Source organism: Acipenser ruthenus, chromosome 26 (genome assembly GCF_902713425.1).
Source record: "Acipenser ruthenus chromosome 26, fAciRut3.2 maternal haplotype, whole genome shotgun sequence".
Lineage (NCBI taxonomy): Eukaryota > Metazoa > Chordata > Actinopteri > Acipenseriformes > Acipenseridae > Acipenser > Acipenser ruthenus.
This window is the reverse complement of record NC_081214.1, coordinates 17,253,677-17,280,106: the sequence shown is the minus strand read 5'-3', so window position 1 is coordinate 17,280,106 and position 26,430 is coordinate 17,253,677. Positions and strand designations below refer to the sequence as shown.

General features: G+C 37.6%; 1 protein-coding gene across 5 annotated transcripts in view; it reads left to right on the top strand.

Annotated features, from left to right (window-relative positions):
- LOC117430689 (protocadherin-11 X-linked-like) overlaps positions 1–26,430 on the top strand; it is a 256,376-nt gene that overhangs the window by 130,580 nt on the left and 99,366 nt on the right. For all 5 annotated transcript variants that reach the window (XM_059000971.1, XM_059000973.1, XM_059000972.1 and 2 more), the window contains one exon: positions 23,861–24,059. In XM_059000971.1, the coding sequence (XP_058856954.1) occupies positions 23,861–24,059 (199 nt within the window). The remainder of the gene's footprint in view (positions 1–23,860; positions 24,060–26,430) is intronic.

Here is a 26,430-nt window from a genome sequence, read left to right as displayed (position 1 = left end):
CAGATTCATATTTTTCATGGTGTCAACTCAGTGCTTTATCTCGTCTTAATTTCCTGGAGCTGGTTCTCGTAGCCTAAAAACCATGACAGAATGCATCATTCACCACTAACAAGACACTCGACTGCAGTATGCCACACTTCCTTTAAGGGGGTTCAGCTCAAAGCATGTTATGTGATTTGTTGATTTGTTGACATGAATACTGGCTTCCTATTCCCTTAAAGATCAAAAGATATAATCATCACTTCCCCTCCTGCAGTCGTTCCTCTTCACTGAATGGCAGAATGTTGTCCTTGACTACATTGTACAGTAGTTACGCTGACTTACATAAAATTATATGGTCAAGAAAATAACTGAAGCTCAGTCTTCCTCCCATTTACAGTAAATTTCAGACAATCCCAGCTGCTGTGGAATAACAATGCACTCCATGTACAGTACCCCTAATTTCAATGTAATAGTTGTGATTTATCTGCTTAGCTTTAATTTTGATTATGTTCTGTTTTGCTGCTGACTAAAGAGACTGGATACATAATTAAGCTGTTAGAATTAAGTTATTAAACTCAATTACATTTACTTTGCATTTTAGATCTACAGTAGCATCTTCAGTGAGACCACCATACTTTAATGCTGTTTATTAACTACAGCTATTTCTATTTAAATAATGTACTCATTTTAAAACATTAGACTGCTGTCTCTCACAGCCTCCCTGTTGTAGGAAGTGGCATACAAGACTGTCTCCATGGCTACCAGTAGTGTACTTTGGTTTACTTGATTACTGTACAATTGGACAATTAGGCATGCGTATGGGGGTGTGCTTATATGCAAGATAAGTGCATGTGCTTCTATACAAGACTATTCTAGAAAAGAGTTGAAGGGAAACAAGTGAAAATATATTAGAAATACACCTTCAAGGCTTTAATGCATTTTTTTCAGTGTTACTCTCACAATTTACCATGGTGTTGTATTGTAATGAAAATGTATAAACACCTTCACCCCCCATGTCCTGCATTTGCACACATCTTCAGGTTCATGGGTTAATGTAAGTACAGTAGGTGCATTTTCACAGAAATAGGATAAACCAAGTATTTTGGTGTGTCTATTAGTAGCCATGAATACATTCTTGTGTGCCCTTCAGTGGAAGAGAAAATTAGAGAGAGGTGGCAACTTGGGTCAGAGCTGGAAATTTCATAACTGCTAAAAGCTGTGTTTCAAACAATAAGGAAACCAATCCACATCATGTAAAATAATCCATTGAGTTGCTGTGGTGTAATATAGGTACTAGCATGCTGCAGTATCAGGACCACTGTGCAATATTTGTTCCAAATCCATTGTGTTATCATTGCTGGTCTTTTGATAGCACAACTAGAGTGTTTTCAAGCTTGTACAGTGCCTTGCGAAAGTATTCGGCCCCCTTGAACTTTGCGACCTTTTGCCACATTTCAGGCTTCAAACATAAAGATATGAAACTGTAATTTTTTGTGAAGAATCAACAACAAGTGGGACACAATCATGAAGTGGAACGAAATTTATTGGATATTTCAAACTTTTTTAACAAATAAAAAACTGAAAAATTGGGCGTGCAAAATTATTCAGCCCCCTTAAGTTAATACTTTGTAGCGCCACCTTTTGCTGCGATTACAGCTGTAAGTCGCTTGGGGTATGTCTCTATCAGTTTTGCACATCGAGAGACTGAAATTTTTGCCCATTCCTCCTTGCAAAACAGCTTGAGCTCAGTGAGGTTGGATGGAGAGCATTTGTGAACAGCAGTTTTCAGTTCTTTCCACAGATTCTCGATTGGATTCAGGTCTGGACTTTGACTTGGCCATTCTAACACCTGGATATGTTTATTTGTGAACCATTCCATTGTAGATTTTGCTTTATGTTTTGGATCATTGTCTTGTTGGAAGACAAATCTCCGTCCCAGTCTCAGGTCTTTTGCAGACTCCATCAGGTTTTCTTCCAGAATGGTCCTGTATTTGGCTCCATCCATCTTCCCATCAATTTTAACCATCTTCCCTGTCCCTGCTGAAGAAAAGCAGGCCCAAACCATGATGCTGCCACCACCATGTTTGACAGTGGGGATGGTGTGTTCAGGGTGATGAGCTGTGTTGCTTTTACGCCAAACATAACGTTTTGCATTGTTGCCAAAAAGTTCGATTTTGGTTTCATCTGACCAGAGCACCTTCTTCCACATGTTTGGTGTGTCTCCCAGGTGGCTTGTGGCAAACTGTAAACTACACTTTTTATGCATATCTTTAAGAAATGGCTTTCTTCTTGCCACTCTTCCATAAAGGCCAGATTGGTGCAGTATACGACTGATTGTTGTCCTATGGACAGAGTCTCCCACCTCAGCTGTAGATCTCTGCAGTTCATCCAGAGTGATCATGGGCCTCTTGGCTGCATCTCTGATCAGTCTTCTCCTTGTATGAGCTGAAAGTTTAGAGGGACGGCCAGGTCTTGGTAGATTTGCAGTGGTCTGATACTCCTTCCATTTCAATATTATCGCTTGCACAGTGCTCCTTGGGATGTTTAAAGTTTGGGAAATCTTTTTGTATCCAAATCCGGCTTTAAACTTCTCCACAACAGTATCTCGGACCTGCCTGGTGTGTTCCTTGTTCTTCATGATGCTCTCTGCGCTTTAAACGGACCTCTGAGACTATCACAGTGCAGGTGCATTTATACGGAGACTTGATTACACACAGGTGGATTCTATTTATCATCATTAGTCATTTAGGTCAACATTGGATCATTCAGAGATCCTCACTGAACTTCTGGAGAGAGTTTGCTGCACTGAAAGTAAAGGGGCTGAATAATTTTGCACGCCCAATTTTTCAGTTTTTTATTTGTTAAAAAAGTTTGAAATATCCAATAAATTTCGTTCCACTTTATGATTGTGTCCCACTTGTTGTTGATTCTTCACAAAAAATTACAGTTTCATATCTTTATGTTTGAAGCCTGAAATGTGGCAAAAGGTCATAAGTTCAAGGGGGCCGAATAGTTTCACAAGGCACTGTACATGTACATTATGGGGCATGTTGTGAGGTAATGGAACTCCTGAGTCAATTATTGGTACAAGGGTGTTTAAAGTAACACAATTGGAATTTAATTTCAGAATTTAAGATGGACAAGATGAAATGGTACATTTAAGTTATTGTTAAGACATATTGAAGCCACAGAGGGCTTGCTATTACATGGAACATTTTGTCACCTAAGGGAGGACAAACCTGGACCTTTATAACCAAAAACTTAGGGAAGAGATGTTATAACACAGAATAGGAGGAACTGTACAGCAATTCATCAAACCAGGCTCTTCACACATGGCGACCAAAGTTTGCAGCCTAGCCTCATAGATCCCTCTTGGGAGGAGATGAGGGCAGCCATCAGTATAAACCAATTGACACACGTCCTGCAGAATGGTGTTAAGTGCCAACACTGAAGAGTGCTGTGTGAGAATTCACAAATCAGATACTGTACTGAGCATGTGATGTCGCACTTGATATTCAGAAAAGGACATCCCTTAAGAATGGAACTGTATTACTGTGCCCTAAGCACATGCATGATGTGGGATGCCCTTGTCAGGTTTCTAACAGTATGAATAAATGTTCTTAGTTTAGCTGACAGTGGCTTTGAAGTTTTCAACATACAGTTGATATTAAGTTGTGGATATCTACACATGAAGACTCCCTCATAGCACAGGAAATGTGTGTTTTCTTTGCTAAAAGTTGTTCTAGAGCTACTCACATTACAATTCTAAATATAATAATGTTTCATTTCATGAATAATAGTTCTGGCTATCCCTCCTCCCTCAGCTGGAGATGTCTTAAAGCTCACAATAATCCATTTGACCAAGGCATGTTGAAATACTAATACTACACAACTTGACATTGGCTGCACAGGTTATGTTTGGTTTGATACACAACATGATGGCTAAGAATGTAAGCTGGGCTTTGCTTATAATCTTTAGATACCTTGGCTCATCTCATGAGTCATCCAGACAACTGCCACTGGAAATCATTCAGTCTGAACACTGTATTTCCTCGGGGAAGTAAATAAAATCTAAATTGTGAAATACCTAGTGCTGGGTTTACATCATGCCAGTTAACATCAATTGCATCATTTGTACCAGGAATGGAAGGCAAATAGACAACCAGTTGAAATTGTTGCTCATTTGTTAGAACGCCTGGGGGCCTACTTTCCATTTTCACGCTCATTTATTTTGCTACCCTGCCAATTTATTAGAAGCACCTGTAACTTTACCTTCAAACAAGCAACAGCATGCAGAAATTCTGTACACTGATTGCTTGTTTCTCGTTTTGAAGATTGCTATAGGGTTGTCTGTTTTGTTAAGATCCCAAGATTCTGATAACATGCATCCTGTCTGATTTTTAGCAACCTATTCTGACACAGAGCATCTATGATTTTCTTGACCAACATAATCTGGCTAATGGGTACTTTTGCAATGCTCTCTGGCTACTTCTTACTTTTTGTACAGCAGACTTTTTTTACAACTTAGATACAAAAGACTTTATGGTTGTCATGGAAACCTAATCCAAACCTGTGAAGATTAGATTTGGTCATTTTATCAATTATTAAAAAAATAAAAATAAAGAAGCAGTTAGCAGTCACCATGCTTATGCTTGTGTTCAGTTCTGGTCACCTCGTTGCAAAAAGGATATTGCTGCTCTAGAAAGAGTGCAAAGAAGAGCAACCAGAATTATCCCGGGTTTAAAAGGCATGTCGTATGCAGACAGGCTAAAAGAATTGAATCTATTCAGTCTTGAACAAAGAAGACTACGCGGTGATCTGATTCAATCTGATTCAAGCATTTTTTGACCTGAAAAAAGAAACAAGGACCAGGGTTAACAAATGAAGATTAGATAAAGTTGCATTCAGAACAGAAAATAGAAGGCACTTTTTTACACAGAGAATTGTGAGGGTCTAGAACCAACTCCCCAGTAATGTTGTTGAAGCTGACACCCTAGGATCCTTCAAAAAGCTGCTTGATGAGATTCTGGGATCAATAAGCTACTAACAACCAAACAAGCAAGATGGGCTGAATGGCCTCCTCTCGTTTGTAATTTTTCTTATGTTCTTATGTTCTTACTCTTAGAGCTGGTAACCTACATTCCTATCTAGATTCTTGGCATGGAGTGGGTCAACATTTATTTCTGCTACTTGCTGTTTAACACAGAACATCACCTTCTCCTTAAATGTACCATATGCCATCAAATCTGCCTGTTGCTTCTGGAAGTTTATTTCTTACTGTTTTGGCTTTGTTATTTTGGCAAGAATGTCGGTCTCATTTTTAATACAAACAGTGACTGGCTAGGTGTTTTGCTTCTGTACTGTCTGCCACTTTTACTTTGGGCCTGAGGTGTTGAAATACACTGTTTCCAGCTTCTACAGTTAGACATGACAAATCTGATACACATTTAGCATTAAACACTTAATGAAGCAAAAGAGTTTTTGATTTGAGCAGCCTCTTGTCAACTAACTGCAGTCTTCACAGGCAGACAGGTGCCGTTAAATCCTTCCCTTTCCTGTGGCTGTCACTTAAAAATTGATTTTGACACTGTGCTTCATAGTGGTGATTCGAGCCCGGAGCGTTTCTCAGACAGTTGTCTCTCCAGTCGTCTCCCAAGTCCTGGAGTTCTCATTCTGACATAGTTGGTCTTTTGATTTTGTTAGAGGTGGAGGTTTACTGGTAATAGAAACACCCACAAGCATTTGCCACTGCTTAGAGAGAGTTCATTTGGGTACTGAAGAAGGCACTATGCCCACTTAGAATTCAGTACAGCTGACAAGTGGCTTTGCAACCAAGCTGTCATTGACACTTTGAATAACCATATTTTCAATAGGAATTACTTAAAAATGTAACTGTTTTCAAGTTGAGGTTTGTGACTCAGTTGGTAGAAACACTTTAAGTAAGAAGGTCACCCCATTTCCATAGAGATACTCTGGACATAATTCCTCCTTAGGCACTGCTGCACATCCTTTAGACCTGATCTACAGCGAAGGATGGTTCTGCTATGCATGCAGATGTCACATTAAGCATTGGTCCAAAATGCCTGTTTCCTCTGTTAAATATCTTTTTAGCAACTAAAGGGATAGTTCTTCTTCTATAAAAAATATTGGATAATCTTCCAGGCTGTAGGATGCATTAGTTGTATTGGTTTCCTGTATGTTTACCTCCTGATACGAATTGGTTAAGTCAGACAAAAAATATATATGTGTTTCAATATCAAGATTGATAAGGGGCTTTTAAGATCCTAAAGATTTATTTTATCTCTCTAAAACCGCATCAAACAGTTGAACTGCATCAATGAGCTACTTAACAGCACACAGCTCTTAATGTTGAAAACCATTACATGAATCGTCTATTGTATTTGAAAGATAATTGTATGTAGTTAACCCTGCTTCTGTAACCAGTCAACGAACCATCTACACTACAAGGCAAAGATGGGTCACACCTGCTTTTCTCCTCTTAGGATTATTGTGGTTCCCGTAAGTATTGACAACTTCTGTTATCCTATATTTTAATTTTGCATCACAATTGGATAATATTACAAAGAGAACTCTGGGTAGGGCCGATTTGGCCTTGCCTATGGCGGTTTTGCTGGCTATGCCTTTTCCATACATTCTTTATAGGTGGCTTAAACAGTAAGTCAGAAGTGTATTTAAAAGAGAGCATTATTTCCTATCACTCTCAAGTCTCTGTCTCTGATTAACAAGTCAAAATGGTGAAAGAAAGCTTATCATCTTCAAAAGACATGTTTATCTTTGCCTGTAATCACTGGCTTACAGTCAACAGAAGTAATGTAACTATAATGGAACTGAATAGCTGTAAATCTCATGGGCTGGGAAGAATTAATGGAATCTTGTCAGCACATCCTCATGTGATCAATATGGTTTACTTTAGTAACAAAGAACAATTATTGTTAATTTACCAAAAGCCTAACATGTGCCTGAGGGAGAAAGCTGAAGATAAAAAGAATGGCCTTGTGATTCAAGTTTCTTTCTCTAGAAGGTTACCCTACAAGATCCCCACACAGGATATTTTCACAGTGGTTCACAGATAGTAAATGATAGTAAAACCTGAGAATGTGTCATTCGAAATATTTATTAAACAATCTAGCATTTTTTAATGTATCCATTTAAAATGGCATGATGGATTATCTATTGTCTTATGTACGTATTGTTATTTAGTGTGATCAAAAACGCTGAATTAAATGTTACAAATCCTACTAGTTAGTTTATCAGTGTCACCTGTCCGTGTTTCCAAGCGCTTGTCAGTTTCCAAACTATTTCTATGTGTTGTCTTGATGTTTTAAAATTACAGCATTTTGGTGAATACCATATGTTTCTAAAAATACCGCTACATTTGTACAAAAAAAGCTCCAAGCCTAATTACACATTTGTAAAACATTTGCATTTGTAAAATGTACCAATGCTAATTTGAATCCCAGTGCACCACTACAATCTTATTCTGCTAAGCAAATGTTATTATTACTAATGTGCTTAAATAGTCATGTTTTGGCCATTTAATAAATGTTTTAAGAATTGTTATGTTTTATGTAATGTAACAGAACCGCTGCCACTCAGGTTCTTTGCCCCTTTAAAAACTGACCCAGCACACAGGAATGGGGGTTTCAAAAGCGCTGACGCGCTATATATTTTATAATTATTACTATTTATTTTCTTAGCAGACGCCCTTATCCAGGGCGACTTACAATTGTTACAAGATATCACATTATTTTTACATACAATTACATTATTTTTTACAGATTATTTTTACATACAATTACCCATTCTTACAGTTGGGTTTTTTATTACTGGAACAATCTAGGTAAAGTGCCTTGCTCAAGGGTACAGCAGCAGTGTCCCCCATCTGGGATTGAACCCATGACCCTCCGGTCAAGAGTCCAGAGCCCTAACCACTACTCCACCACTACTTTAATGAACAATACAAAAACAAAATACAAAATAAACACCTCGCTCATTTTAGAGCACTGACTAAACACACGGGAACCTAACTAACCCGCAGGACGGCTAAGCCGTTTACCCGCTACAAACACCAAAACACTCTCTTGAACTTACTTCTCAACGACTGCTTGGAAGCAGAGCACCTCTTCTGCCTCCTTCTCCTCAGCAGCCCTGAGCAAACTGACAATCATGAAATGATGACCACATGGAGTTGATGATTTGTTTTCTCATGGTTCTACCGACAGGGAAGGTAGTAGATGATTGTACCACTATAGTCTAATCTATAAGTCTAAGGGGGCTGAAAAGATTCCCCTCGACAGTTGCACAACGTAACAGTGGGACTCTTACTATAGCGCTGGCTTATTAGTCCACACCAGCTTTCTCACAGCACTGTCAAAGCAGTGGTAAAGACTATTGATTAAAGGCTTTTCATCTGCCTTTGTCTGGGCCTACAGTAATTATCATTTCATGACTGGGCATTTGAATGTTGCAGTCATTGTTGCACGTTTTAAGAAAAAAAATAAGATAAAGTGGGGGAAATTACATTATTGGTCAAGAAATGAAAGGGAGTGCTTAATAGATAAACAAGGCAGTATGGGGGCGATGTAAGGATACGTGCAAAGTGATTTGCGGGTGCAGAACCCCCATAATGCTGCCATAAATCGTGTTTAGCAGCCGTAGGTTCTGATTTTACCGGTCGCAAAAAAAGGCGTCGTATGTAAAGAATGGTTCGTTTTGCCCCTTTAAAGCACTGACACAACACAGTACTTAAGTTTTCAGCGCGTTTGCACACTTTAATTATTTACAATAACAAAAATAAAATAAAACAAAATCTAACTCCGTCTTGGAGAGCTAACTAAACTTTTGCAGATTCCTAAACTACCACAGCTGGGTGGCTAAGCTGTTTCCCAGTTACAAAAATAATATTATTTACAGGTTACAACACAAACAAAAAGGTTTACACGCTACACTACACCACACCACACAGGAACAAATGGCTTCACACAGTGTGGCACACACTGTAGGGTTTACAACCCTTTTATGCAGGGCTTCATTAAACTCAATGGGAGCCCTGGTGTTCCTCTTTGGCTCCTCCCGTGGCATTCTGGGGAATGTAGTGCCCCCACTACCACTCCTCCCCCGAATCTGCCACAATATACAAAAACCTGCTCCCAACTTTTTTGAGCCTGTGCCATAGCGAGCAGGTAGGATCCTAGCAAAGATGACAGGCAGAGGAACCAATCAAAATGCTGAACTTTGTGAGAGGAGTCGGAAACCAATTAAATGTTTCTGATTTAACAGGTAAATTCAGAAGACATTTTGATGTAAAGACCCAATGTATAACCAATGTGATACTTGACACGCTTAAAAAAAAACCAATAATAAAGAGGAAAAAAAAATAGTTGAAATATTTGTATGTATTAGGTATGCTCAGTAAATCATCAAAGGGCTTGCCCAACTACAAAGGAAAAAAAAAAGCGAATGTTCTTCGTTTGCTAACAGACTTCAGTTAATGACAGACACAGTACTGCATTATTATAAACCAAAACTATAATTTCTGTTATTGGGAAGGAAGCTAATAAAGTCTCTAATACCCTCCCTCTGCTCTGTATTGTTTGAGTGACAGCCTCCCTCTGTTTTGACACCATGTACACAACCTGGTTTTGTCTAACCCATTGGTTACATCCCGCATTCTTTATCTTCTTCACTATGTTTATAGCTGACCAGTGAGACCTTCAAGATTGTTATTTCCTTCATTCTTTTTATTTTCTATTTTTAGGGTCTTCAATAAAAAATGGAGACTCTTGTTCTTTCATTGTGCCCGTCCATTTGGCTGTCTGTCAGTCACACTCTACATGGTAAAAACTTCTTGATAAACACGTCCAGCTTCCTATGCAGTAGATGTTTGTGTTTGGCTAGAATGACATAAACTCTCGATGTTATACAAATCATTTTAACCCTTGACGTACTGTTCAATTATCACGCGATTATGAGGACCCTCTGTATGTGTGTGCACTGGTTTTATTCTTTACAAGTGAAGGTTTTATGTAACAAAGCCTACTATCATCACTGACGGTTCTTCCATAGAAGCATTTCAAAGGAGCTTTTTCTTCTCTCTTATCCTGTTTCACTTGCCATTGTTACCCTCTGAAAAATAGATTGTGGTGCTTAATATTTGCCAATGACTTTTGGACTTTGTAACAGTGGCTGTGGGATTTAAATAACTGCCTTTTTTCTTTTGTCTAAATCTGGTTACTTTGTGCAACACTGGTTTGCATTTCACCTGCTGGCAGGTTCTTAAAGTCTAAATTCAAAAGAGTTGCTGAAAAACCTAATTCATCAAGTTATTGTTTCCAAAACCAATGCTCTACTATTCAATAGTGCCTGTGCTTTAAATATCTATTTCTCACCTTTTCTTATCCTTGCGGTACATAACCGGTCTATTTCTTCATACTTGTGGAGTAACTAATCCTTTGGAATGTGTGACACAATACTAATTAGTAGGAAGCTAATTACACTGGCCTTAAAGGGATATTCACATATTCTAAATTTGACCTATTTAATATCCTAGTATGTGTGTTCTGTATGATTCTCTATTGTTGTTTTTACTTAGATCATTATTTGTCATGCTTACTTTATTTTACATAAAATATTGCTTCTCCAGGTTGATTGTGGGGAAGAGTACAGTATGGGGGTTGCAGGTTTTAGTGTTTTAGGGCATAATTTGAAAAGCATATTTTGCTGGAATATAACATTGGAGAATCATACGGAACGGATATTAAACAGGCACGTTTAATTTGGTACTGACAAAAAGGTATTTTATAATATCTGATTATTCTCGTTATTTCCTATGATACCTCAAAATAACTCCAAAAGGTGAGGTGTAGCTTGAGTACTATTTCTAGTGAAACATTATGTTTATATTGCTGTAGTTTAAAGCTTGTCTTTGACTTTTCTCTGTGTGAGTGTGAGAACTGTTTCCCTTTGCTCTTTACTGGTTGATGTTAATGAACTGTTAGTTCCCTTTGCTGCACTCCTTCAACCACCATTGTACCTGATTGTTCCGATGTATAATGAATTCAGCTTTGCCTTTCAGCCAGATCAATCCTGCAGTAACTGTACTTGTAATATAAAAAGAAAAAGTTGGTTTTGTCAAACAATAGTAAAAAACAGTGTTAAAGTTCAAGCTTACTTGCCCACTTACCTATTTTGTACCCCTGGTTATCCAAAACATACAGTATACACATTTTATAACAGTCATAGTTATATGGGCGGTCATGCCATGTTAAATATGTAATTGCCGAGTTTGATGTTTGTTCAAATGTATACATTTTACCAGTATGATCTTAGCGTAATAGATCAAGCTTAATAGCATGCTATCCAGTAGCATACTCCACAAACAACACAGCAGAAATGTAAGCGCAGGCAAGTGACGAAAGGATGGAATTCCAATAGAAATGTGCCATTACAATTCCACAGATTTCTCACAAAGTGGAGATGTTTATAATGCCTTGGCTACATTCAGTACTCACTGTGCTTTTCACTGAAGTCTTATTAATGAACATGATGTTGGTTTAGGCAGCTCAAGTCTTTGATTAAGGGGTGCATTGATTTTAGGTTCAAGAAATATTGTGCGGAACGTATGTTGGTAAAAACGAAAGGACTTTATTGGCTTTACTTTTATTTTTTTCTGTGGTCAAAAGCACAATCAAAAAGAAAAAAGGAAAGAACACGTAAAAATATTGTTTTATTGATCCTGTTAGTTGATCCATTTGAAGTCAGGTTTATTGTTAGATGTGAGCTATTCTGCCTGTGTATTGATGCATGTGTAGATTAAATGACAAACTTTATTAATGAGAAGCTTTATTTGACGGTTTATTGAAAACTGGTGGCATGTTCATTTTTGCAGCTTTTATGGGTTTAACTAGGTTTTTGATGGCTAACACTTGGATATAGAACAAAAATCCCTGCTGGAAATGTCAGCAGTCGCATTTACAATGCTGCATATTTGCTGGATTCTTGCTGGTTATCCACTTGATAAATATAATTAAAAAAAAACCCTAAAAAAAACACATCATCTAAATGTCAAGTCGTTTAAACATTCAAACAACTAGTGATACCAAGAATAATAATAATTTTATATATCAATCAATAATTCTATTTTTCATATCAATATTTTAGTCTCTTGAAAGGTATGGATTTTTTTTATCAGTATTATTTACATTTAGTTGGACTGTAATTACCATGTACTAATATTTACTACATGCACAGCACACAATTCTGTGATATATATATATATATATAATAAAGTAAGGTCATGCCCAAAAGATTCCCAGTTCGTTTGAGACAGGTAAGTTTTCTTTAAAATGTCAAAAGGACCCCTCGGACATCTGAAAGCTGAAACCAATCCCCAAGTTAATAAAATGTATGTTCACCACAAGCATCATTGAAAGTTTGGTAATGTTGTGGGAAGCTCATGTCAAACAACAACATATTTATCATGGTAAACTTTTTAGAAGTCTGACAATCACAATGTAAGCTTTCCAACTCAACCCTGTGTCTCAATCTCAATTGTTAATTTGGTGCTTTGATTAGGTGATAGACAATCGTACTGGCTATGGTGATACAATTGTGATTGCAATGGTATCCTGCACATGCTGTGCCGTTCCACTTTAGTAGGATTTCTCATTTTCTTTTTGATGAGTTCAGTAGGAGCTGGGTGCATCACCTTCATCTACAGTACATGAAATGTGAAATCTCCCGAGATTCACCTTCAGTGGTCAGTAGTCTCTTTCATGTGAAGCACACAATAATAGCCTGCGGGCATCGTGAGCTGGCATGCTGTCCATCTCTAATTACTGGCAGGTCATTTCAGGAGACTGGAGTAATGGTTGTCTAAATCATTTATGTGTGTCCTGGTCTCTGCTTTAGAACCTGCTAAAGCTTCAGATTTCATCTATGCATTTGATCAAATATGACTACATTTGAGCTCATTCATCACCTGGTTAGTGATGTCTGCCATAGTGCAATGGAGAAGCAGTCGCTGATGATTTTGGCTCCTCAAAACCTGCACTCCCCTGACTGTATGACTCACTCTGCACACTTAAAGCCATGCCTTTACCAAGTGAGCCACTTCGGGAGCCTTAATATGATGTGTTATATCGCCAGCAGATCATGATCACAACTAATGTATCCTACTTATTTTTTTTTAGATGACTCTGGAAAGCAGCTCACAATGTGAGCTTATGTTACTAGGCAACTGTTTTATCAGGGTGGACAGGGCATATTTTGCTTTAATCTCATAGCTCAGTCTATTTTCTCTTGTTGGGTTCAATTTAATGGCTCTAACTGTGGTGTTCCATTTAAATGAATTATGAATTATGCCATTTTTTTATTACTTTAGTACTAATCATTACAAAATAATGACAACACATTTGTTATTACCGTGTTATGCAGTCATATTGAAATTCATGGATCTGTGGCCATTATTTTACTTTTTGTATTATGGACAATATCATAAAGCATGGCATCAAGCCAAAAAACTCCTGATTAGAACCAAACTGGTCATTATTTCTTACTGTAAGATAGAGGTGCTAGATTCTTAAAGTACTCCACATTTTTATTAGCATGTGAAAGCTAAAGCTCATCCCATAATCACCTCATCCTAATTTAGGGCTTGTGAACAGGATAACTGTGTTTGTTTGTTAAGAACACTTTTAGGTTTTGTCAACCTAACCTATCCTGCTTGGTTATAAAAAACCAAAAAAATCTGGGACAGTAGTTAGTCACTTGATCCCACACCTGCCTGTTTCTGAGCAGGAGAGGGTATTCAAGAGCAGAATAAGCCTGCAGAGAATTGGCAAGTTCCACTGAGCTCCTACAGTTCATCACAGTATGGGAGCAGACAGATAGCGTTCCATTCTGATGGATGAGCATTTTTTTTTCAGTTTTTGGTTCACCAGCTCACAGTAGTAGAACATTTGGTTTCTTCTTCTGCATATAACAAACTTTACATGAGTGTCCTGCATTGACTGGAGCTTTGCGTTGCTGCTGTTCCAGTGAGAAGGGATTTAGCATTTTAATTGTCACAGATCTAAACTAAGGCACTGTCCACACTACATAACCGATCTTGGGAACTGTACTCAAAAACCTTTTAATTAAGCTGACTCAAAGCATCCACACTAAAGTACCGTTTCATGTTTAGTCGGGCTGAATGCGATCAAACACTAATTAAATAGTGCGGTTACAGTTCCAAGCAGCGCAATGGACTGTGGGACTCAATATGACATTATCCCACCATGCACTGTATTTTATGTTTACAACCCGGCACATATGGAGCCCGTGCCCATGGAAGGCATAGCGCTTCTTAGCATGAACGTTATGGCTATGTTTCTTACAAACACAAGGTACATTTTATCATAATGTGTGCGTTTCGTATTTAACTCCTTCAGAGCACTGTATTTGTAATGTCCACGCGCCAAAACATTTTGGGATATTGGAGAATACACAAAAAATGTACTTCAGTATTACAGCGTCCACACTTCTGACAAACCACAGTACCTGATGCAATCTAATTTAGAACCGGACTCAAGACTACCCCCTGAGGTGGTCTTGAGTCTGGTTCTCGAGTACGGTATTAAACGCTGCGTAGTGCAGACGCTAGCTGTATTTAGCACTTTTAAACCGGTTTAAAGGCAACTAATACAGTTTAAAGGCATAGTGGGAACAGGGCTTTAGATACTACTGAAGCACTGTATCTTTTTAACCAGTAAAAGCTGATATTTATGCATGTGGTACTGTGTTTGGTATGTGGTAAAACACAAAGGTGTTGTTTTGCCTTAAAATTAACGTTAATGACACTTTACATAATACCTTTTGTTTTAACAACAAAAATAAAGCAATGTTCCAGTACTTCAAAAGTTTGAATGCACAGATTTAAACAAGTTGCTAGCCTGCTGCAAATCAAAAAGCAGGGATCTACTAATGGGGGACAAAACTATGCTGTTAGATTATCTTTTGAACAAACTTTGCACAACTTTACACAACTAACAAAATACATGTACAATTTAAAACAAAGCTTATTATTATTATTATTATTATTATTATTATTATTATTATTATTATTATTATTATTTTCACATTAAAGATAGATGCAAATCCCCTTAAACATAGGCAATATGATTCATTTTAACAGTCAAATTAATCATATTTACACAAATTAAATATCCATGAGAGAAATGTTAATGCAGTCTTAAAACTGGTGGAAACATCTTTAGGAATCTAAAGAAATGACAATTGGGAAAATGTGTGGGTATGAAAATAAGACCAATATTAACACAGCTCTGAGAATCACTCCCGCTAGCTAAACTTTACTCAGTTCCACTTGTGCTGTTTAACCAAAGTTAACATCAACCTCAGAACAGAGGGAATGTCTAATCTTTTCTATATGAGTTGTTTTCTTTTTAAGCTGTCCCCTTTCCCATTTTTTAAAAGATTGAAGAGATTAAATCCTTGTCCTGTATCCTGGCCTAATTGTTCATCCTCTTTAGCTCCGGGATTAACTTAATTGCATTTCTAAAGCTTTGCATCACACCAGACTGGCTATTATAAAGTGAACCCAGTCCTGAGAACCATACTGTCTCATGTTCACCCTAGGACTGTGCAAATGTGCCAGTTTCTATAATGTATAAAAACAGAAACACACACTGTCCATTGCTCCAAGTCCCTGGGTGTATCAATGACTGAATGTAGCGGGAGGTCATCAGGCAGACACGGAAGGACAATTTAGTGAAGCGCTGCTTGGGATAACAATCCATTTACAAGAGAAAATATCTTCAGGACATTTCAGTGGCTTTTACTAAAGTAGCTGGTAGTCAAGCAGTAAGGGTCTCTGTATTATGAATTGAGCTGAGACACAGAGTCGTGCGTGACAAACTAACATTTTTTTTTTTAAATTTATTTATTGTGCTTGTCTGTGAGCCAATATGCAGTTGTATACAATTAAAAGTGGATTAAGGATAGTTAAATAGCACACACTATTAACGTGTTGGCATTCAAGCATGCCAACTTTAAAGAGTGGTCATTTAATGAATCTTTTTTAATGTTCATTAGTCTACATTTTTGTCGTAGGCCACCGTCAATTGTGACCCAATGTCATTTCCGTCATATGTATAGCCCCCTTCTTAATGTGCATGTGAAGAACTATAAAAAAAAGGACTAGGCAGTTATCTACAAAATTTAAATATCAATCAATCTTATATGTTTACAATAAGTTTTACCTCCTGCAAAACACTACAGAACAGTTTAGTTTGACAGTGGTGTGACCATTAAGTAGTGGACAGTTACACAGTCATCTTTCAGTGCGTTTACATGAACAAAATAATTACGATATTTTTCGGAATATATCGTTTTCCAAAAAGTCATGTAAACACAGTTCTACGAAAATGTTTTGGAAAACAACTCCTAGAATATTCCAATAGTATTCTGAAACTAACATAATTTATATATCGTGTAAACACACTTTTCAGAAAACTTATTCTGATGGTGTACTGCATATGTGCTAACTTTGACATCATTCTCGAAAACAGGGTAATTCAAGCAACTATATGTGTATTTAATTTATATGCTGCGATTTTAATAAATCCCCTACAATCCAGTCAATACAGCACTTAAGATTAGATAACACAAAACAACATAAGAATATATTTTGGCAGCAACAAGATATTATGTGGAGAGCAGAGCACTTTGAAAAGCACAAATGAACGATAGGAAAACTCACTCTTTAGCTGATTTTTAAATTGCTTTGACAGCTGAAGTATTTTTCTCTCTAAAATCGTTACTTTATTGTTTTGACAATACAAGAACTCCCAATAAGCCAATTACAATTTCCTCAGAGCCTGAAGTGTAAAACAAAGTTGCATTCTCTGCATATCTAATAGCATGTTATTTGGACAGTTGTGTTTATGAAGTGACTGTTAATTAAAGCGTGTTAGAAAAGCTTCAGTCTTTTTAGGAAAGTGCCAGCTTGTTGCTTAACCAGTTCCTGTGAGTTCTAATAGTGTTTGTTATGGTCAGGCTGTTTTTCATTGTTTGTGTTCACAAGTGACTGGACAGTTTTGTAAGTGACATGGGACAGGCTTCCAAGTTAACTGAATCATGTGTCAGGCAAGTTTCTTGCAACTTAGCTGTGCAACTTTTGGGGGAACTAGTTTCTCAAGCAAGTTGCTTCGGTACCCAGCGAAGTCTGATTGCATTCAATCAAGTAGATACACATACAAGAAAGGTGCAAGTGAGTATGAGGAAAGCTTCTAACCAACGAGAAACAAAGTTGTACCTCTGCATTGCCATTGGAGATCTTTTGCTAAGGTGTATCTGTACCTCTGGAGTACAGTAAGTTTCATTTCTATTAATACAACTAGGATTAGAACGTGTTTCAAAACACAATCATATCTGCAAACTCCAAAATGAAAATAGTCAAAACATATTAGAAATATCAAGTACTGGGCTCCCGAGTGGCGCATCCAGTAAAAGCACTCGCTAGAGTGCAGGATGCGCTCTATAGCCTGGATGGCGCGAGTTCGAATCCAGGCTATTCCACAGCCGACCGTGGACAGGAGCTCCCAGGGGGTGGCGCCCAATTGGCCGAGCGTCGCCCGGGGGGAGGGAGGGTTAGGTCGGCCAGGGTGTTCTCGGCTCACCGCGCACCAGCGACCCCTGTAGTCTGGCAGGGTGCCTGCGGGCTTGCCTGTAAGCTGCCCAGAGCTGCGTTGTCCTCCGACGCTGTAGCTCTGAGGCGGCTGCACGGTGAGTCTGCAGAGTCTAAAGAAGCGGGCAGCTGACGGCACATGCTTCAGAGGACAGCGTGAGTTCATCTTCGCCCTTCCCGAGTCAGCGCAGGGGTGGTAGCGTTGAGCTGAGCCTAAAAATAATTGGGCATTTCAAATTGGGGAGAAAATAATAAAAAATAATTGGCAACGACTAAATTTATATATAAAAAAATAAATATCAAATACATTTTAATCAATTCATTAAACCAGGCTTTGAATACATCGTCTTTGGAACAGGCACAATTTAAAGTTGTGTAAATGAAGAGTTGTCAATGTAGACTTGCTATTTTAATATAAAATGTATTTTTATAAACGACATCATGTTCCAAGAGCCGTTAAGGATTAGGTATTTGTTTTATGGTTCATTTTAAAGTACTAATTATAAAGGATTTGGTTGGGTCCTTAGATATTCATTTAATGAACTGGTGCACTGTGTTAGCAGATACATGTTTTTGGCAGTGAATTCCTTGTGTTTTTGCCAAGGTTTTTTTTTTCTTCTTATAAGGAACAATAATGACTTTATCTGTTACATGCAAAGGCACAGAGAGCATTCTTACAAAGCTGTAACAGTCTCTTTGAAATTTTCAAAAGAGTGTATGTTAATGATGTGCTTTTTTTTAGCAGCATTTCCTAAATTTTTACATCAACAAATATAGGTGGAGCAGATTATTTAATGCAACACATAAACAATGGTCTTTTGTTTGCGGTATAACTGGTTCTGTTTTACAGGCAATTTGACAAATGATGTCCCAAAAGATTGGGAAACCATCCCCTAAGCCATTGGTAATTTAAAATAATTCTTCCAAGTACAGTATTGCTTGGAAATCTGTATTTTTATTGATGTAAATAATGTGGTCAATAAATCACCCAACTGGGAAAATAACAGCAATATTAATGTATGGTAAATTTTACATTCAGTACAGAGCAAGGAAGCTTGCCAGGTAGAAGCAGCAGACAATGGTCAACAACATTATACTACAAGGGTCCCAGAGTGGCTCACCTGGTGAAAGCACAGGCATGTGGGGTGCAGGGTGAGCCATACAATCAGGGGAGTACAGGAGTCGCCGATCTTCGCTGGGGATTCCAGAGGGAACATCACACTGGCTCTGGCGCTCCTGTGGGTTAGTGTTTACACTGGGCAGCAGTGTAGAGTAGTGGTTAGGGCTCTTGACCGGAGGGTCTTAGGTTCAATCCTAGGTTGGGTACCCTTGAGCAAGGTACTTTACCTTGATTGCTCCAGTAAAAACCCAACTGTATAAATAGGTAATTGTATGTAAAAATAATGTGATATCTTGTAACAATTGTAAGTTGCCCTGGATAAGGCGTCTGCTAAGAAATAAATAATAATAATAATACTGTCTAGGCACCAGGTGAGCTCAAGTGGACACTGGTTGGCTGGCCGTGGTCCTCCAGAGACTGATAGATCGCTGACATCCGCTCTCTAGTTCCTTGGTTTAAATCAATTGGCTTGGTCGTGGGATCAGAGGACAACCACTGACCATTCCTTTCTGTTGTGGGGAATTACTGCAGTGAGGAAATGTAATTTGTCATTATAAATAGGTCAAATTATCTGGAGTAAAATAATTGGCCTATACATTTTCATAAAAAAAAATAAAATCAATTATATTACAACTTTGTAACAGGCTTGGGTCATTACGTTAACTGATTATATTATCATTATTCATCTCTAAGGAGGTTTAATCATTAAGGTAACATAAAGGAGAATGTTGTGACACATCTCATGGTTTCCTTCTATTCCGTTAGGATTTTTTATTTCCACAGCAGCAGTCGTAAGTGTTACTTTTATACCCCCCGTTACTGAATTAGCAATGAATACAGTATATTCATAGTTGTTCCTTTCCCCTTGCAGCATGTCAGCACTTAGTATAAGAACTGCTTAAAGTTCTTGATGAGATGATTTCCTATTTAGGGATTCCAAGAAATTTAGTACAAAAAAAGACATCTGAATGGGGTTAATTGATGTAAATAATGTGGTCAATAAAACCACTTGTATAAATATGAAACGTGAAGAGTTATGTATTCAGGGAGATCAAGATATTTAGTAAGCAAGTGGTCTGAGTTGGGTAAAACAGGCAACACATGTTAAGCACCTCCAAGCACTGTCATGCTGTGCATGGTTTTTATATTGTGTTTTGTAGAGTATATTAGAATACTCATCTGTTCATGTGACAGTGATACAAGCGAAAGAAAAGCTCACACAAGGCACCAAGCATGTTCTTGATGTTGAAAATCTGGCAAGGTTATGCTTGCTCAACAAGCTTCCTGAGACCAAATGTATTCTTGCCTTAGGAACCTTGTTAAGCAAGTAAGATATCACCAAGTTTCTTGTTAAAGTGTACCTCATGTGTTATTTATTGTTTCCACAGTACATTTGTACCCATCTGTGCAGTACTTCACCAGCACTGAGTAGAAATAGCTTATATACCTTATTGTGGCAGTGGTCCACAGTCTGTAATATATATATATATATATATATATATATATATATATATATATATATATATATATATTCAAGACTTATAAGATTTCATATATAAGACTTCATGAAAAAAATGTTACAAACACACTTTTCAGTCGTACATTTGCTTCAAATAAAAATGTATCTCTATGACGTTAGAAACGCCTTACTGTGAAATGTTGGCCATTTTCCCTACTGTTTACGTGTTATTCTGTTTTTTACATCATGTTACTTTATCTTCCAAAAGGAGATTAGAGATTACAATTAGGGTACTTAATGCTGTGATGCAATTACACTGTCACCAGCCATGCTGACCCAGTTTTAAAGTTTGTAACAATTTACTATAAACGTTACCCACCCTATAAAATGGGTCTAAGGTTCAATAGCCAAGGTTTTAAAATATTTCTCACATGTCATTAGCAAAAGACCATACTCAATAATTCCCTTATTGTTTTGCTAGTTTATCTTCTTTGTGGTCAATACTTGTCAGACTTTATTTTCTTGAGGATGTTTTTCTATTAGATCATAATAAATGTTTACTTATGGTGAAACCACTCTATATAAATGAGTTGGCTCTTGAACAGTACTTTTCTTTGAGGTTCACATTTTATTTTTGCACACTTTACAAATGTACTTGGTTGTTAATACTAAGGTACAGTGAAATACAGGAATGTACCCAGGAGATTTTACATTATGGACTTGATACAAGCAAGTGACTCAGAACATAATGGGGGATATTATTATTATTATTATTATTATTATTATTATTATTATTATTATTATTATTGCACTGCAAAAATCATTAGTGTAGGAGTACACACAAAACATGACAAACCACCTGCACTGTTAAAGTTAAGGTAACACTGCAAAACAATATTTAAATACAATACGGATGATAGCAGACACCATGGAATGGGTGCTGAAATTCAGTACTGACCAAGCAAAAGCCTCATAGTATCATCCTGTGATGTTAAAACTCAAACAATAGTTTATTCAACAGTGCCCCCCATTGGATGTTTTTGTATTGCATCACTGGGTTCATGGCTTTTCTGTGACAGTACAGTGCCAAAATACTGGTATGTTATGTCAACTACATTAGCCATATCCCAATCACTTTATGCCAGCCCTGTATGTATATATATATATATATATATATATATATATATATATATATATATATATATATATATATATATATATATATATCAAGACAAATCAAAAAATTATCAGTTTTAAAAGCTGAGAACAAGATAAACCAAAAGTGTTAATGTCAAAGATCAGAGATTTCTGTGAAGGTACCATCACCATTCATTCTTTAAAATTAAAAAAAGCATTGAAAAAGAATAAAAAAAAAGCTTGTTTTGAAGGTTGAACCCTATCCATGAACCTCAAACTACAAAGAGTTTCTATAGCAACCATAAAGCAGTCTAGAGATGTGTTTTAAGATAGTATACTAAGAAGTCACCCGTGCTTGAGTGGTTGATACAATGATAATTGTTGCAGAAAAAAGGTTTTTTTTTTTTTTAAACAGTTCCTAGTTTGAGACTTTTATAATGCTATACCATACAGCATATTTTTAAAAACAATGTTCAACATCTCTTTACAAAACAGCAACCAGCATATACAGCAGTAGGCAACACTGAAGAAGTGGGTCTTCAGTAAAAACTGAAATCTTATGAAATACAACCTAGTGCACAGAACCATATTGTTCAGCGGAGGAGAGCAGGATGGACAGTGTAAAGCAAGTAGCTTAAAAAGGTAGCCATGAGACAATAAAAAGTTTGTAAAATTGACTTTTGAGGAAATTCTGTGGAGGCTGTGTGGTGCAGTGGTTAAAGAAAAGGGCTTGTAACCAGAAGGTCCTTGGTTCAAATCGTGGCACACTGATTGACTCACTGTGTTACCCTGAGCAAGCCTCTTAACCTCCTTGTGCTCTGTCTTTCGGGTGAGATGTTGTTGTAAGTGACTCTACAGCTGATGCATAGTTCACACACCCTAGTCTCTGTAAGCTGCCTTGGATAAAGGCATCTGCTAATTAAACAAATAAGTGTTAATTAAATACTGTGTGTACTGTCTCTTTTATTCTTTGGTTTTGCACTTTTTATTTTGATTGTCTAGATAAGATTGGGAAGTGTTTCGCTAGATAGATATTTTCTTTCTTGGATTCATTAGGTGTAGGTAAAGGTTTACCAACAAAAGTCTATATCTAATTTAGAACCTTTTGTTAGCCTTAATAAGCATACAACCCCTTTGTGTAAAGATGCTTAGCTTTTAGCTGAACTGAGAATAACTGCCTCCAGTTTAATTTAAAAAGCAACCTATTTACCAGGCTCTTTAATATCTGTCTCTCAGTTGTCTACTTTAGAAAGGGGGAAGGTCTGAACAAAAATGCTTTGATCAGTCATGTTTGAGGCAAGAGAGAGAGAGAGAGAGAGAGAGAGAGAGAGAGAGAGAGAGAGAGAGAGAGAGAGAGAGAGAGAGAGAGAGAGAGAGAGATTTTTTTGTAAAATGAGGTTTGGTTTGATTTCTCTAGAGGAAGCTGCATTAAAAAAAATGACCTTCCTTCACAAGCACATTGCAACATCTTCAGAGCTGAGTAACTGCCCAAGGCATGTCTTGCAGCAAAAAGTACTAAATAAGTGAAAGGACCTGAGCCCAGATCAGGAGGTGTGCTTTAACGAGATCTTGATTATTTCTCCAGATGCACATTGAGACCAATTAAAGTCTTTAAAAATAATCTTTGCTCACACTCTATTTTGACACATGAAAAGTGTGCGATTAAGGGAAGGCATACACATGTTTAAAGCAGGTTTCCCTAATCAGTCAATCAACTGTTTCCCAAATTAATCACTCTGGAACAAACTGGAAAGTGCATTCAATAGTTTTTTTTTTTTGTTTTGTTTTTTTACTGAATAACAATCAAGTTAACATTATAATTTAAAATGCTGTTACATGCACACCAGTGACTGGTTTCACAGCCCCTATTAGAACTTAGCTTGGACTACATAATGGAAACTTAGGTAAGGTAGTCTAAGATCAGTGCTTATTGGGGTCTGTGAAACCAGTCATTAGAATTCCTGTAGTTATACAGTTAGATTTCTGAAAAGTATTTTTTGATTGAAGTCACATAAACACGGTTTTGGATTAACTGCACCACACTGAAAATTGTTGTTTTCAGAAAACTATTTAAACTATAGTCGACTTTTTAACATTTACAAATATGTTTTAAAAGTTAGGCCTATGTCGTCAAATTCATTCCTTTCACATCCAGAAGACTGGATTTAACGTGTCTCAGGATGCACATTTTGAAGGTCTCATCTTAGACCCGTTGGAGATTAGTCCAGATCACTAAATCATCACACAAGTCTACGCTATGGAAGTCTCTGCTTGAGAGATGTACAAGATTGAATGGCCAGGATTAATGTGTGAGTTTTAAATCTGCAAAGGAAAATTAATTTGGCACCTGTGACATCCCAGATTAGTGTCACAAAATTATCCACAGAAAAGAGCCAAGTTATTAATGGATCTTTTTAGACGACTGAAAACTGAGGAGTTTTTTGTATTTGTGTTGCAGTCGCAGCGCCGTGTCACTTTCCACCTGCCGGATGGCTCTCAGGAGAGTTGCAGTGACAGTGGGCTAGGGGACCATGAGCCCACAAGCAGTGCCAGCACCACCCAGCCCCTGCCTCTCGGCTTCCCTCAGGAGGAGTACTATGAGCAGACCTCGCCCAACAGCCGCACTGAGGGGGACGGCAACTCAGACCCCGAGTCCAGTAAGTGATTCCAGCCACTGCAAGACTAATAACCTGCACAACAATACACAGTCATCAGATTTAATAGGGAGCACTGACTTACAGAGCTACTAACACAAACAGCAGCAAAAGGGCTATTTATTATAGTTTAAACCTTGAGTCCAGGAGTACAGTTGACACACAACCCTTTTAAAATATTTCTGAACAAAAGACAAAAAGCTAGGCAATGATGTCATGTGTACTTGTTTTGTTGTTATTTAACTGAATAAATATTTGTAATATCTGTTATGACATATTAACCTAATGTTTATACAAGCTGTTATTGTAGCATAATTTGGGAATCCACTGAAAACATATATTTGAGATCCCATCTTCATTTTGGCAGTATGGGGGCCGGATCTTTGATTTAAATGCTATAAAATCCACTTATTTTTGAAGATAGCTTATATTAGAAAGAAGGTTTTTAACAATTAACTACACATGTTAATGAGTTATGCCCATAGTATGTCGATATAGTCTCTTTAAGTAGACTAATTCTCAAAGCTATTTACTCAAAATCCTTATTAGCATTTTCTTTTCAGAAAGGAACAGCACACACAAAATAATAAAAACAATTATATTTGTCCTATAAGGTTAATGTAGCATACATGTATTAATAAGGAATTAGGTGTTTAATGAACTCAAATGGAAATCTTATTTGAATATCACATATTCTGAGGTAAAATAAAAAATTCAAAAGTAGGCTCTATTTCTGACCACCAGTATTCAGTGGGGATTCAAAACTATCTTTAAAAGAGTCATATATTGTCCCAATGGATGAAGATCATTTTAATTAGGAATATGCTTGTGGCTCCTGTTAGTGTAAAATATGGTGTTGGATTTATTTTGCCTCACAAAGCAGGGAAAACAGTTAGGAATTTACATCACACATTTCCCCATGCAGCCCCAGAAAGTGTAATAAACCTTGGATAGTGACAGTCTATGCCCATTCTCTCTTAAGTGTTATTGAACAGGCTGTAGGGTTTAAAACACAACTCATTTCTTTCCCTAGCTTTCTGCTTTGTTGTACATAGGAGGCTGTGTGGTCCGGTGGTTAAAGAAAAGGGCTTGTAACCAGGAGGTCCCTGGCTCACTGTGTGACCTTGAGCAAGTCACTTAACTTAACTTGTGCTCTGTCTTTCGGGTGAGACGTTGTTGTAAGTAAATATGCAGTGGATGCATAGTTCACACACCCTAGTCTCTGTAAGTCGCCTTGGATAAAGGTGTCTGCAGAATAAACAAATAATATTCTTGCAATAACTTTTTCAACATAATTGCAATTGTTTAGATATTTTTATCAACCTATCGCTGTTCATATGTTTTGACTAGCTATTATCATTAAATATGGGTTATGCTTCGGGTCTTCCTATTAAAAACACTTCTGGATTCATAAAATCAGCTGCTAAAATCCAGCCTGTTCAATCAGAAACATTTCATTGTTTCCCGACGCCTCTCTCAAAATTCAGTATTTTGATTGGTTCATCTGTCCTAACCCTGCTAGGTTACAGCGAAGATGCAAGATGTAAAGGGGGTGTACCTCCAACCATGTCAATATTTATGTTTGTACTCAAAATGTGTGTAAAACATTGGCACACAAAACAATTTATAACCAAGGCAGTGAATCTGCTGTCCGTCTGAGCACTTTTGTGTTGCTTAACATGTAGAGTTCTTGCTTAAGGTTTTATTACTACCCTAACCCACCAAAATAATGTATTTATTTATATATTGCCATTATATGTGGCTTGTCATGCTGACAGGCTATTGCCGTGTGGGTGTGTGCATTCAGGCAGGAGATCGAGCCCCGCAGGCATGCAGGTTTTATTTACATAAACGCATACAGGAACCCCACGTGACACTACCAGCAATGATAGCTCACATGGGACATACAGCCCGGCGTGCAAAAGGAAATATAAAACACTGTACAAAAACTATAAAATACAAGATGCCATGAAATCTATGTGAGCTACGTCTAATACATGGGAGGTTCTGCTTATTCACCTCGCTCTCTATATATCTACAATCCCTGAACAATGTTCAGCCTATTGTCCTTGGCTTTGCAGCAGCCTTGAGGTGAACAAACACACCTACTCATCTCCTTGACTCCTCCGCCATAGAAACCCATCACTTCTCTCTATCCTCGTTCTTGGGGATGGTAGTTCCTCCTCAGGCTGTTGGACGGCAGCTCTTCCTCAGGCTATCAGGACGGTAGCTCTTCCTTCTTTGGCCATCGGGACAGCAGCTACTCCTTCCTGGACCATAGCTCCTCCTCTGGCTTTTCACAGGCAGACAGCCACTCCTACTCTGGCATTTGAGGAGAGTAGCTCCTTCCACTTTAGCCTCCGATGATGGTAGC